This window comes from Eptatretus burgeri, chromosome 1, assembly GCF_056783735.1.
Source record: "Eptatretus burgeri isolate ZD-2024b chromosome 1, Ebu_testis_v1, whole genome shotgun sequence".
Lineage (NCBI taxonomy): Eukaryota > Metazoa > Chordata > Myxini > Myxiniformes > Myxinidae > Eptatretus > Eptatretus burgeri.
The window spans coordinates 137,557,596-137,571,582 of record NC_140961.1 but is presented as its reverse complement, the minus strand read 5'-3'; the positions used below and the strand labels follow the sequence as shown (position 1 = coordinate 137,571,582).

At 45.1% G+C, this 13,987-nt stretch overlaps 1 protein-coding gene across 8 annotated transcripts in view; it reads right to left on the bottom strand.

The window, feature by feature from the left end:
* Nucleotides 1-533: 533 nt before the first annotated feature.
* LOC147035566 (torsin-1A-interacting protein 1-like) overlaps nucleotides 534-13,987 on the bottom strand; it is a 59,815-nt gene continuing 46,361 nt past the window's right edge. For 4 of the 8 annotated variants that reach the window (XM_085899913.1, XM_085899915.1, XM_085899920.1 and 1 more), the window contains 4 exons: nucleotides 11,501-11,605; nucleotides 8,637-8,693; nucleotides 8,185-8,495; nucleotides 534-4,138 (listed from right to left, as the gene is read on the bottom strand). In XM_085899913.1, coding sequence (XP_085756039.1) covers nucleotides 3,674-4,138; nucleotides 8,185-8,495; nucleotides 8,637-8,693; nucleotides 11,501-11,605 — 938 coding nt within the window. In that variant the 3' untranslated portion in view covers nucleotides 534-3,673. The remainder of the gene's footprint in view (nucleotides 4,139-8,184; nucleotides 8,496-8,636; nucleotides 8,694-11,500; nucleotides 11,606-13,987) is intronic. The other 4 variants (XM_085899935.1, XM_085899946.1, XM_085899968.1 and 1 more) reach the window with 1 other exon arrangement.

Genomic DNA, 13,987 nt, shown 5'->3' with positions numbered 1-13,987 from the left:
TGCCATCATTTTGGAACTTTCGCTTGTAGTTGTGACCGAGAACTTCTTTCTTTTTATTTTTATAAACACAACCTCGGCCCGGGGAGGAGCGAGATGGTTGAGAACAAAAGGCAATGCACTGACTGGTATTGGGGCAACAGGTATTTTGAATATTCTGGTGTTCTGGCCGAAGGATGGTTCAGTATTGCCGAAGCAGTTTCTTGGCAAGGGCTACACTGGGTAGTTTACCATTGCCATCAGCAGTAGTTGGAGCAGGAATTTGGAATTTGTTCAGGGTGCCAGCGATAACTCCCCGAGTCTTCGCGAAGGACACCATGGCATCTTTAACGTCCGCCGACTAATGCTAGCAGATGGGACTTACGTTGTCCAGACTGATGAATCGAAATACTGGGATGAAAGTTTTTATACCTGGTTCAGGATTTGAACCCCAGATTAGACAGCTCAAAGGTGAGTGTACATACCTCAATGCCATCCTGTCAGCCCTTTGACTCCATTAAAATGTCTGTTTAAAATCACAAACAAAAAATAAACAATTGCAATAAAAAATCTAATCTTTATTAACTTGGATAAAAAAGTTGTCATTTTACATTATGTCATGTCATTACAAAAAAGTACATAATTGGTACTTTAAAGTATCGTCCCAAACAAGTAACAATGCAATGGAAAGTTGATTGGAGTAAAATAATGTTACGGATCTGACCGAGGGAGTACAGTAATATGGAAGCATAGGTAAGAAGTTATTCCGTGGTGCATGTCGGAATAAGTGTCCTAATTACTGGAAAGAGATAGTGTCAAGCAAAGTGTTTGAAAGTTCTCATCTTCCCTGCCCCAGTATTCGTGGCTCAGCCCGGTCTTCCCTCCTCCCCCACATTCTGGAACATTCCCCATTGTCGGTGTAAATTTACACTCCAACAGTCGCAGCAATCCGCAGACTACATCGTGGCACAACTGTGAGAAAGGAGGTTATGTGGCCGTATATGGACCTCTGCCACGCCGAAGGGTGGGGGGCTGCGCGTGATATGGAAAATCCCTGGGTTGTCCTGCCAATCAGCATGGGCCAGCAATCCTCACCTGATGACCACATCAGCCAATCTGCATGCACCGCGGTTGGTCTTGACAGGTCCCGTACAACGTTATATAAGCTTAGACATTGCGCTGGTTTGAGTGCTTGTCACTTTCTTCAAAGAGTCTGGTCACCTAATATGTCACCTGCCATGGGCATTCTTTTTCTCTGTGGTTCCTGCCTGCTCACCTACTCCATGGTTCCTGCCCATACAGGGTCCATGCTGTACTCGTGCATCGAGGTGTTGGTGACTGCACACAGTGGGAACGAGGGCCGCGTGCAGGGAGCCAGGCATAGTTCGTGTGCGCAAGCATCACGGGAGCAGGTTTACTCCTATGTCTTGTCACCCCCACATGGATGCCATAAAGCATTCGTTATTTCAGCTTTGAAAGTCCTGAGGGCATACTGGGTATCAATTTTATTATTCATTTGTTGGTGTGTATCGCCACGTGTGGCCGTGTCTTCTTCCCTACCACTTGCGGCTGTCTTCTCCTTTCCATTTTGTTGGGATAAATCCCTCGTTAATGAGAACCTGTGTGGCCATCGGCCATGGGGCTCAATAGTGCATAGTTCACTGAGCCACTTCTATCATAATTTGCCACGGTCACGTGTTTTTAAACGCTGATTTGTACAAAATTACTTGGGTAGACACGGAGACCTCATCCCCGACCCGCGTGGCGGTGTGCCGATCTTGAAATAAGGATGTTGATTGAAACGAATTACCCCTTCTTTCTTTCCCGGTAAGTGATAGTTGCAAAAGATGTGTGGGGTTTCCTTAGGAAATGTCCAAACGTAATTGGGATGTAGAATCGAAAGGTTCCCGCAAATCAATGTCCAACAATTCAAACACTTCCTGGCATTGACTCCATTAGTGGTAATCTTACAAAGTAATTAATTAAAAAATGAATTCTCTTTAACTCACAAAGGTTTTTTTTTAACTTTCACTTTCTACACCAGAGAATTCATAGAACACCTTACACACAGTCTTAAGAAACAAGGATGGGGTAGGGTCTGTGAGTGGCAAATTTGATTGGTTGAGATGATGTAAAATGCTAAAATCTCTCTCTGTCTCTCTCATGCTGCTGATGCAGTGTACTCATTTTGCTGACCTCGGAAGGATGACAGGCTGAATCAACCTCCTGGTGTATTAATTCAGCGGCTAACGGGGCTTGAACTCAGGACCATCGGTCATCGGATCCTAAGCCGCCACACTAACCACTGAGCCAACACCAGGCTTCCAAGTACTGCTAAACGGAAAGAATTAGAAAGTGCCAAAAAGGCGATTTGTGTTCAACAGTGTATAATAAATAAATTTAAAATATATATTTTAAAAGTGGTAGAAATTTTTTTTTCCAACATTTGCTGGTGTTGGTTGATGTGACATCTTTTACACCATGTTACATTAGTTCTTCAAAAAAAACCCAGTAATCAAGGGAAGCTTGACGTGCCCCTCCCATTATATGCAACTTTAACATAGGGACTGAAAATTCGTTTCTCGGCTTCTACTGGACGAAATCGGCTGCAAATTTCAGAAGTAAATCCTTTGTACGTTGAGGGAATTTGCTCCAAGTTTCAGCAACGTTCATTTCTGCATTCTTGAGTTTTGATTCTGTTGTGGCTTGGGGGGGTCAACTCTAAACCACAGAGAGTTACAAATTCTGGAAGGATGATCAAGCCTTTAAAATGCAGAGTGCTCAGGAGGGCATGCCTTCATTCAGCTCAGAATTGAAGAGTGGTGCTTCACGTCACAGATGGTCTGAGTTGGTAAGTTCCTCAATTTTGAGCACAAAGCTGAGTATGGAGCTACAGACTCATGAGTTGGAATGGAACTTGCGTCGGGGTCAGTGCCAGAAAAGGCACAAACGCTGGCACAAGAGCCAGATGCGGTATCATCTGTTGTCAGTCAGGTTTTTCCTCTTCCCTCATACTGTCCCCTGCACTTTTACTTTCACTTCCCCATTCATGCCAAAGCCCTGCTGCACATATCCTGAACCATCAGCAGGAGGGGGAGTGGGCTGTTTATATTTTTCTTTTTTTTTAGAGACCATTTTCCTTGCATGCTGATGCTCCCTCAGTTCTGTTTGGGAACCTATAAAATATGTGCTTTGTTAAAATTACTATTAAAATTTTCACATGAGGCTGCCCTCTTTTCCAGGAACCAAAACTGGCAAAGCCATTACCAGTGGTCACGTGATCATGCACGGCTGACTGAAAAAGAATTTGGCCTATTGCCGTTCGGTGATTCTGGGGCAGATAAGCCCTACAGTTGTTCTCCACCAAATCCAATACCGATCACAACAGAATCGTGAAAATATGGGAGCAGAGATGATGGCCACAGGTCCCATACACAAAATTCCCCACCATACTTCCATCTATCAAACCCATTTTCACCATTCAACACATGGAAGTACAGCATGCAAAAATGCTTTTTAAAAAGAGCACCAAAATTAAACCCCAAGAAGTTAAAGAAATCAGCATCACGATATACAAGCGAAGAGCCAATTTCGACATGGCACCAGAAAAGGCAATGTACCCAGCAACAATTATTTGAACAGTTAGGACGTGGTAGGTGACAATGTGGTGTATTCTTTACAACCTCCAACCTCGTTTCTACCAATTAACCACAGGACAGCCTTCATTTTGTATTTTCTCCTCTGTGATCACTGGCAGAACATTTATTCCAATCCTGCTCCAAAGGCCACCAAACTTATCCTCATTAAGGTAATTACCGAGCAGGTGAGTGCGCATAGTTATCTCCACTTCCTCCTGGAATCGTGACAGCTGTTGAGATGAGAGAGAACTGCGTGCAAGAGCCTGGTCAAAATTCGTTTGGTGAAGGAGAGTGAAGACCAACAGAGCAGAGGGATATTGAGCTGATTCATGGTCACAGTACTTGTAGAAAATGAGCATCGCCTCCGGGGGCAAGACATCAATCCGTGATACGACAGCTGCTGGCCCCTTGACTCCAGCCATTTGAGAATTCAAGAGATTGTCGAGTCGCATCTTGGTTTCCTCACCTGAAAGCCCAGCTAAATCGTTCCCAGAAATGGAGATCAGTGGCAATGTGCTGTTCACCTGATGCACAAGAATACACGTTAATTATATACAAAATAGAAATCAAACTGCTTTTTTGAAACTTCACGGCAACCTTTATCACCCTTGTTTGTTCATGGCATTAAAAAAAAAAAATCCATCAGGTATTTACTTTCTTCTCCGTTCAATATTTTGTGGGTCATCCATGCCTACTAGTGGTTCCCTGGTTATCTTATCCAGCCGTTACCAGGTGAGCGCTCAGGGGTATTGCTCCTATGTTTAAATTACGAATTTAATTAATTTCTCCAAGTCATTATGCTCCACATCCATAAGGAATGATGAGATCTGCAGAGAGCACGTGTGTGATTACAGAATGTTTGCTTAATAAAACCATGGCCTCAAAAGCCTCAACAAGCAAACACTTTCAACCTAATCCTTATAACCTTGAGATCATGACACTTATTTAATTCCAACTCAGGTTTGAATGCATCATATTAGGATTGCAATGAGATGGTGAGTAGAGACACATACAGCATATAGTGCTGGCAGGATAGTTTAGAGGTATGTGTACCCAGGATAGCTTTGAGATATGTGCACCACCTCTTAGCTCTCCAGCCTAGGGTTGAATCTCAACCCAGCAATAAATCGTCCTGGTGTGTCGTCAACAGTGTGAGACATCAATGCGTGCACCATCCATCGAAAGGACTTTAAGCCAGAGAATCCATCTGCCAACACTGGTGGTTGGTGGATGTTAAAGTTCCCACGGTGGCTTTTGTGGAGTTGGCGAGTTATGGCCGGCACCTTGAACAAATTCTAAATTTCTGCTCCTGCAGTTGAACGTGGTTCACTTCCCCTGCAACTGCAGTTGAACGTGGTTCAATGGGAGCATCACCTGGGCAAACCAGTTCATGAAAAACTTGGTGAAAACTGTTTCTCCCAGCTGACCCCACAATAAGGTGGGAATAATTGGGGCTGTTGAAGATGAAGGAAGATAGATAGATATATATATATATATATATATATATATATATATATATATATATATATATATATATATATATATATATATATATATATATAAAAAATTGAACCCTGCCACGCTCCTCCAGCCAAAGTAGCTGCATAAAGCAACCCAAGAAGACTTACGCAAGGTAAGTGCTAAATGCTGTTTCGAACCCTTCCCAGAATTCCTCAACTACGATGAAGACGTTCACACAAAGTACACACACGACAATCCCAATGCTATACACTCCCCTCAGCTACCGGACAGGTTTCATCACTTATTGGCAAATCATCAGCGATGGCATAGACAGCAATGCATACCAGTGAGTCTCTCAAGCATGTACCACGTGCAAACATCAAAAGTAGTCAATATCTAAATAAAGAAAGACCCACCCACATCTCTCACCTGTGTTGAAGGGAATAGTCAATCAGCTCTCACCGAATCGACTACGCCCAGGTGGCTAGGATTATATAAATGATTGACCCCTCCCATGCTTGCTCCTCCAGCCAAAGTAGCTGCATAAAGCAACCCAAGAAGACTTATGCAAGGTAAGCGATTATATATATATATATATATATATATATATATATATATATATATATATATATATATATATATATATATATATATATATATATATATATATATATATATATATACATATACACATATATATATATATATACATATATATATATATATATACACATACATATATACACACAAGAGAGGAAAGTTTAGGGGGTCAATGTTTTGACAAAATATATTTGAAACTAGAATGGCACCGAGTGGAGCGCATACCTCCACCAGGCTGAACAGTTTACGTTTTGCATCCCACCACTAGGCCGGATCTGGATCCGGACCTTAACCAAAATCTAGTCAGCTTGTTCTAGTCACCGAACTAACTCATCCACCAAGTTTCGTCATAATCTGGCTACAACTTGATATATCTTGCTCAGACAGACAGGAAAACAAAACCTCCGTCTTCCTTCGGTGGTGGAGCTAACTGGAATGGCACCGGTAGAGCGCATACTTCTGCCAGGTTGAATAGTTTATGTTTTGTAAATCCCACTGATGGGTTTGATCTGCTGACCGGAACCAAAATCCAATTTTAGGTTCTGCTAGAACAGGCCGACGGCACAAAGATAGCCAATCAATCTCCCGGGAGCGGCCCAGAGATCCCTCACATCTAAGATATTGGCGATGAGGGGTTATTGTGTTTGGTAGTGTACAGCAAAGTACTTGGTGTAATAAGTGCGTTTCGAAAGTGACCAACTTTCCGATGCTTATGTTGTTTTATATTAAAAATACTTGTGAATTGCATACTATTTGAACAGATATTTTATCCAAAATGGTCACATTGCTGTGGTTTTGTAGCAGGACACAAATTTGAACTGTGCTCCATCTACTTATCAGTGAATTAACAAAAATAAATAATAATAACCCTCCAATTTGAATGAGCTCTGGAACGTATTGTTACTGCTGTGGAAATTTGCAATACACCAGAAAGGTCCTCAGGTTCGATATATCGATAAGTTCATGTGTAGTTCGTCCACACGCGTTGTTTCGAGGGAATATGTGTGATTCATCTGGGCTGCGACGCTTTGAGTTAGCCATTTTTCTTTACCTGTCGTTATTTTGGAACAACCACGCCATCTCAACAACCACGCCATCCACTAAAGGAGCAACGAAACCAGCCCCACCCCAATTTCTCCTCCGGTAAACAAGTTTGACGGTTGGAAACCAACTCCCGCCCCAATTTCTCTGGAATGTTCCTCCCCCCACCCACACGCCACGAAGGGCGGGGCCGGCGCAGGAGAAATAAAAGGGCAAGAGGAGCGCCTGGAAAAGAGCGCGGATAGCAGAGACTTGGGGCAGTCGTGTGGAAGTCTTGGTCCAAGTCTGTCGTGGTCCAAGTCTTCGTCGTAGACAGACTTGGGGCAGTCGGGTGGAAGTCTTGTCCTAGTGGCCGTGGGGAGAAGGCGTCACGACCTGCCCACCGTTGCAAGGCCCGAGATCAGGCGCGGCTACGCTAATTGCCGTGGGGACGAGACGTCACGACCTGCCCACCGTCGCACCACGAGGGTGCAGGTAAGACCCTTCGGTCTCGTGGGCCTTTTCGGTCATCCACGGCCCACGACCATAAAGGTGTACTGACCCCGTCTACCCCCTTGCCTGTGAGGGAGGTCTTTCTTTGTTTTTGTATGCATGTTGTGGCGCCGTGTCCTGCCAAGTAGAAACTGTGTAAGTGCTTGTAAATAATAATTATAGTCGGTCGTATTGCTTTTGCATTCTATTTGTTGCTTGTATATTGCATGACTGCCTTGCTTTTGTTGTGTGTGTAATTGAAATAAATGTGCTTGTGTGAAACGTAACCCGTTCGTTGCATTCTTTCCCCATTGGAAGTGCCATCTTGTATCGTGGAATGAGTATGGGGTTTTGAACGCCCGGTAAACAGAATCACATCCGTCGAGGTCGGCGATAACACCGCTCGGTTATCACTGTAGCACGGAACGGACCGCTTAAGCGGTTCGTGTCCTCGGCCGACCTGCGGCGAGGTACGATCGCCCGGTCGACCACTCGCGCAGGTACTTAGGTAGGTCGAATTTGGCGAGCAACCGTATCCTGCGTGGGTGGGCAATTGGCACGATCGTGGTGGGGTTAAACCCCCACCCGTGACTGGCTCCTGGAGGTAGTTCCAGGAGGGTCACGACTGAATTGTCCATCTGGTGGGCGACGCGGCTGCCATTAGAAGTATGCGGCCGATCGCACGTCAGGCGGGCCAGAATTCGTAACAATATCTATTCACATGAATGGGTCAACTGTAAATATCGACAAGCATCTTGATGCAACTCGTACATCGCAGAGAAATCTATCAAAAAAAAAATCAATGTCGATAAAAATACGATGTCACGTGCTCTCTTATCACGATGTCTGTAACCCGATGACGAGAAAATAATAATTTTCCTTTCTTTTACTTAAATGGGTTATCGTATAATAACCAGCAGTCCAATTAAGATGTACAATAATTTTCTTGATACAAGCAAGCATTGCTATGAACTTTGACGGAGGTATAAGAACTCACCAGGTAAGCACTACCGACATGTTGTGCCAGGCAGTTCATCGAGTAGGTGACTTGTGGACTAGAAACCAGGAGAAGCACGGTCGGCCGGGCCTCGTTTGTGTCCATAGTAATCAGTCCCCGGCGTAGAATTACATTAATACGGTGCCAGAAATCATTGGACTGATTGGAGAAGGTTTTCTGGAGAACATGGATCCTTTGTTGAAGAATTTGCACAGAATCGTCGGCCATTGAAATCTCAGATGAAGATGGGGAAGGTTTATAAAAGGACGCCATGATGCTCAGGACCAACAGTACAACAGCGACAATGAAGCCTTGGGTAGGGTGGATAACGATGAGTGGAGGGGGACGGGTTAAAAAGAGCCACAAACAGAGGTTGGAGTTAAAAGTCCCTTGCAAATTTACCTTGACATTGCAGGTGAAATAAAATAAATGCAGAAATGTGAAGGTTTTACCTTTGTTTTTCAAACCGTTTTCTCCAATAATGCTATTCCACAGGTTTCTCCAAACACCTGCATCAAACAGCACCATCAGATGTGAGATGTTAATTGAGTGCAAGGCACACACAGCAAGTCAACCCTTTGAACCCTCGCGGCCGTTTTACCGGCCGCTTCTCAAACCTCCATATACCCGAGCGGCCGGATTTTTCTCGAGGTAGCCCAGGGTGGGAGAGCCGAAAGTCAAAGGAGCTCAGGGTTCAAAGGGTTAATTCGTCAGAAGTAATATTTTGGGGGAATTATCCTTCCACTGAACGTGAACAACATCATTGGACATGACCCACAACAAGTCAGAGAGTTAAATTATCTTGGTAGCTTGGCGACTGAAGATGTCAAATATAGAGATGTCACAAAGAAGAGCCATAGCTAAATGCACTCTCAGCAAAATAAAGGAGCTCATGAGGAAGAGCTTCTACAAACAGCTGACGAGTAGGTTCGTGAAATCCTCGATTTGGGGTGTGGTGCTGTATGGGTCTGAGACATGGACCTCGAGAAGGGCAACATTAAGAAACTGGAAGTTTTTGAAATGTGGGTATGATGAAGGTTGTAAAGGATTTGATGGTGGTACACACAATATATGAACTACTTGCATTGGTGCAGGAAAGGTGTTTGACTGAGAGAATTATGAAGACAGAAAAACTGCCTTGGTCATATGTGGAGAATAAATGGATTGCTGAAAGAGGTGATCAAAGGCAGTATGGACATAGAGGATGACCAAATGCTGTTCTGAGATTGGATGAACGATGATGGTAATGAAGAGCTACTGATAAGGTCATATTGCTATGGCTTTGGTTGATGAACCCCTCACCCCACCCCCACCTCCCCCCCCCCACAATCCAACACCTCCTCCCCCCCCCCCATCTCTAACTGTGTGAACCTCAAACATCTGGTTAACAAAATCCTTCCTCCTACAGGACGTCGCTCTCCCCGGTTATTGTCTCACCCCACCCCCCCCCTCCCCGATTTGAAAGGCCTGAACCACGTCCCAGCGGCAGAGCTGCTCTTTCCATCAGGAACTCAATTTCCCACTGCCTTTGTACTAAACTTACACCTCCCAATCCCCAGGAGTACCTCTGGCTGCGACTTCCCCTCCACTCCCACCTCTTGTTCATCTGTGTGTTGTACCATCCTCCTAACAGCGCTGACTCAATCTTTATCTCTCTCAGACAACATGGACAAACTTTTAACCACTCGTCCCAACTCTCTCTTCCTCATATGTGGCGATTTCAATTGTCACCATGCAACTTGGCTGGGTGTAGGTAACTCTCTCATTAGCCATGGCACTTTAAAAAGGGACTTATGGGACTGACTCAATCTGTCAACTTTCCAACCTGGATTTCTCCCAATGGCAATTCCTCTGTTCTGGATTTGGTGATCACTAACTTTCCTGCAAATGTCTCCTTTGCTTCCTCTGCTCAAATTGGTTCATCTGATAATGTGCTTGTGCAAGTCAACATCTCTCTGGTTATTCTCAGAGAGCTTCCTGAATGCTGGTGAGTCTAGCATTTCACTCAAGCAGATTGGCAGGAACTGCAAGCAGCCATCTCTCTTCAGGACTGGTCTCCCATATCTACTGCCCTTGATGTTAACCAACCCCTGCCTCGTATCATTCTCAGCTTGATGCCGTGGAAACCAAGACCTTCAAGATCATTAGAATCTCCCACGCTCAAGCTGAGTCTATCACTTCACCATTACAGACAGGTCGATGGTCTTCTGTCTTCTACCACCTCTTTTCTGATCTTGCACCCTCTGCTCGTTCCGTGCTTTGTCTCCTCCCCAGGTTTCTGCAGATCTCAAATGGTTCACTATCAACCACCTTCGAATGAAATTACTTTAAAGCCAAGATCACTGCTCACCTCCACTTATTTGTTCCTCTTTTTCCCACCCGTGGAACCAACTTCCACATCCTCTTCAATATCATCCTTCCCTCAAGATCTTCCAACAGTTCACCACCATCTCAGATAGTCCCCAATCCTAAACCATGATTTTTTTTCTACCCTAATTAAACCCCACCCAAATTCCTCCTCCTTCCAATTTTCCAGTTTCCCTCCTTGGAGTTTCCTTCTGTATCCGTTTTGTCCATCCCATGCATGCCTATGCCTGGTGTTGGCTTACTGGTAAGGGTGGTGGGCTTATGATCCTCAGATCCTGAGTTAAAATCCCACTTTTCTGTTGAATTAATATGAGGTGGGGTTGACTGCCTGTCATCCTCCTAAGGTCAGCAAAAATGAGTGCCAGCTTGCTGGTATCCTGTGTCAGAGTGGCGCCTCATCCAGGATTGTGTCCAACAGTCAAGGAGACTGCTTAGGCAGCACCAATGCTCTGCACAGAGTATGGTCCCAATGGATGGATGGATATCTGGTTTGCATTTTTCCACAGCCCCAGACTATGCATACAAAAAATTAAAAAGTTACTATGCTTTTGGTCATGTTGCAACGGGAATGGGAGCATTGCCGTGGGAATGGGGGCGTTGCCGTGGGAATGGGGGCATTGCTATGCTATTGGAGCAGAACCACAATGGAAACCATTAACCTGCCAAAAGGCAGAGCGATTGAGGAGGAAGAGGAGAAGCATTTTTCCACCAAGAGAGGAAGATGAGAATGTTGCAATATGATCATTGAATACGAGTTCATGTTTAGATTTGATATCATAGTACTTTCACTCGTATGAAATTTCATATCTTATTTCTATCCCAACATCTCTTTGCTTTCGGCATGATGGTGCTTCAGTTTAAAAACGAAGCAATTCCAAAGACAGAGCGGACGAATGTGAGGAGAGTTTCTATCGTCAAGCAGACAAAATTAAATAAACAGATTAGATACCTGCAAGTTTGTCACGGTGTCGTATAAACCCGTTATTCGGTATCTTTGTTCCTGTTTCAGTGGGGGCAATATGCCTCACCTCCGTGGTTGAGATTTCATGCACATCTACAACAAAACACCATCAATAACTATATAGCAATTTCCAGTTCCATCGGTTTTTAATGCTTTCATCCATTTCCTTCACATCGACTTCAAGTGCACTCAAAAAAACAAATAAAAATATGCATATATTAACATAAAATGACAAAACGCTAACTTACAAAAGCAGACACAGAGCAGAGTTATCCCGAGATAATTCTTGTACACTCTTAACTTAAGCGGGGGCAGGCGCCATCACACACACACACACACACACACACACACACACACACACACACACACACACACACACACACACACACACACACACACACACACACACACACACACACACACACACACACACACACACTTAATGAGAAGAAAGAGGAGAGGAGATGAGGCTAATGGTCTCTCAATACCTTGCAGGATTGACCAACCACACCATCAGTATGTTTTGGGGGGACGCTCCACTGGGCGATACCTCCCTGACAGCTGGCACGTCTCCTACTTCATGCAGCTAAGCGTCGATCCAGAGAACGAGATGCGACCGTCAGGAGTGAAGGAGGGACTTTGGGTGGAGCCAGCGACAAGTGGGTGGCGAAAAGCGGAGTCAAAAGCGAGTGGACGTATTGGCAGACAGGATCAGGTGGGTGGGTGGAACCAGCGACAAGGCGGTGAAGAAGGGCGGAGTCAGAAACGAGCTGGTGAAGAAGGGCGGAGTCAAAAGCGAGTGGATGTAGTGGCAGACAGGATCAGGTGGGTGGGTGGAGCCAGCGACAAGGCGGTGAAGGAGGGCGCAGTCAGCAAGCGAGTGGGTGGGATGGCAGGAACGATGACCAGGAACTACAGACGGCCTCGCGACCCGTCCTTTAGAGACCCTGCGGTGCAGGGCGGGGAATCACCCTGGGCGATGTGTCGTTACCCGAATCGAGTGCTCTGATTGGGCCGCGGCCCGGCCGCCATGACCGGAAGCAGCGTCATTGTACATCCCGTTAGCCATAGCTGAGCTGGGGAATAGTCTCACCCCGAACCCCGTGACACGAATCTCCCTGCACCGAACTCCCGGGCTGTCCACAATGACCGGCGGTCAGCGCCGGTCAATGCGCTGCCTATCTTTAAGCCGTGCGGCCCGAGCCGTACAGCACACCTCTGCCTGGCTGCAGCCAAGCCGGGCAGAGAGGTGAGAGGACGTTCGCCATCGGCAGGAGACACCCACGGCCGCGGTGTTCAGAGAAGACTGACGGTAAGATGCTATGGTAACACATGCGTAGACCCGAACAAGATGTGTGCCACTCGCACTCTGCTCCATGTGCGATAATAAACTACCACAGGGCTGCGCGTGGGTCCGCCACCATTGAGCATGCGGTCATTCATGAAAAGCGGTGGTGTGCGCGGTGCCGGCCCTGATCTGTGAAAGAAATTGAGGGGAAAATATTGGATATAATTATTAGATGTAGGTTTGGGTTGAAGAAGAAGATAGATTTAAGTATGAAATGGAGATTTGGATTGAAAAGAGGACATATATAATTATTTGATGGAGATTCGGACTGGAGAAGAAGAAGATAGATATAATTATTGGACTCAGAAATGGGCTGAAAAGAGTGCACCACGTGTGTACAGTACGTTGTTCGTATTTGGTGTGTTGTTCCTTCTATTTCCTCAGCACAGCATTCCTGCAGCGCGCCGTGTGCTGGATGCCATCGCGTTGGAGGGACACTGTTCCCAGAACCGCAACAACATGTTCTAGTATAGAAATGTAAGATACTATTGAATGGAAAGTGATGGATTTATACGAATATTAGAACAGTATTACATTGCTTGCATAAAACATGACATTAACTGGAAAAATTATCATTTACATAAGAAAACAAGAATGACTGCACTGTGGTCACGACCTGCGACGAAATCCGGTAACACGCCGATTGGGTAACGCACATTTAATGCGCAATGAAAAGATCAACTCAACACCTCTCATCCATGACAGCCTCCGTCACACTTATACAAGAACGAGCCGATTCGTCACACAGTGACAGATGTTTAACCCCAATATGGGGCCATTCAAAAACTACATAATGCTTTTTTTTTTTTTTAGTAACCTACGTAATGTAATGCTTGCTTACCGTGCATTCTGATGGGCTTGATTAAACCTCATTATTATTATTTGATGTATGATTAGATTTTTTTGGGGTCCTTCATCGTGATCAACACTTGACCAAACCAAAGCCAATGGAAAATTGACGCAACAAACAAGGGCAGTATATAATCAGCAGAGGGCTTACAGGCCTGATATCTTCGACCCAAGATGGCAGCCACATAATTTTGTCTGGGTGCCATGGTGTGTGGAATCAAGCGACAAATGTGGGTGGGGTCTGGCAGCTGTCCAACCAATGGGTGCACATTTCAAAA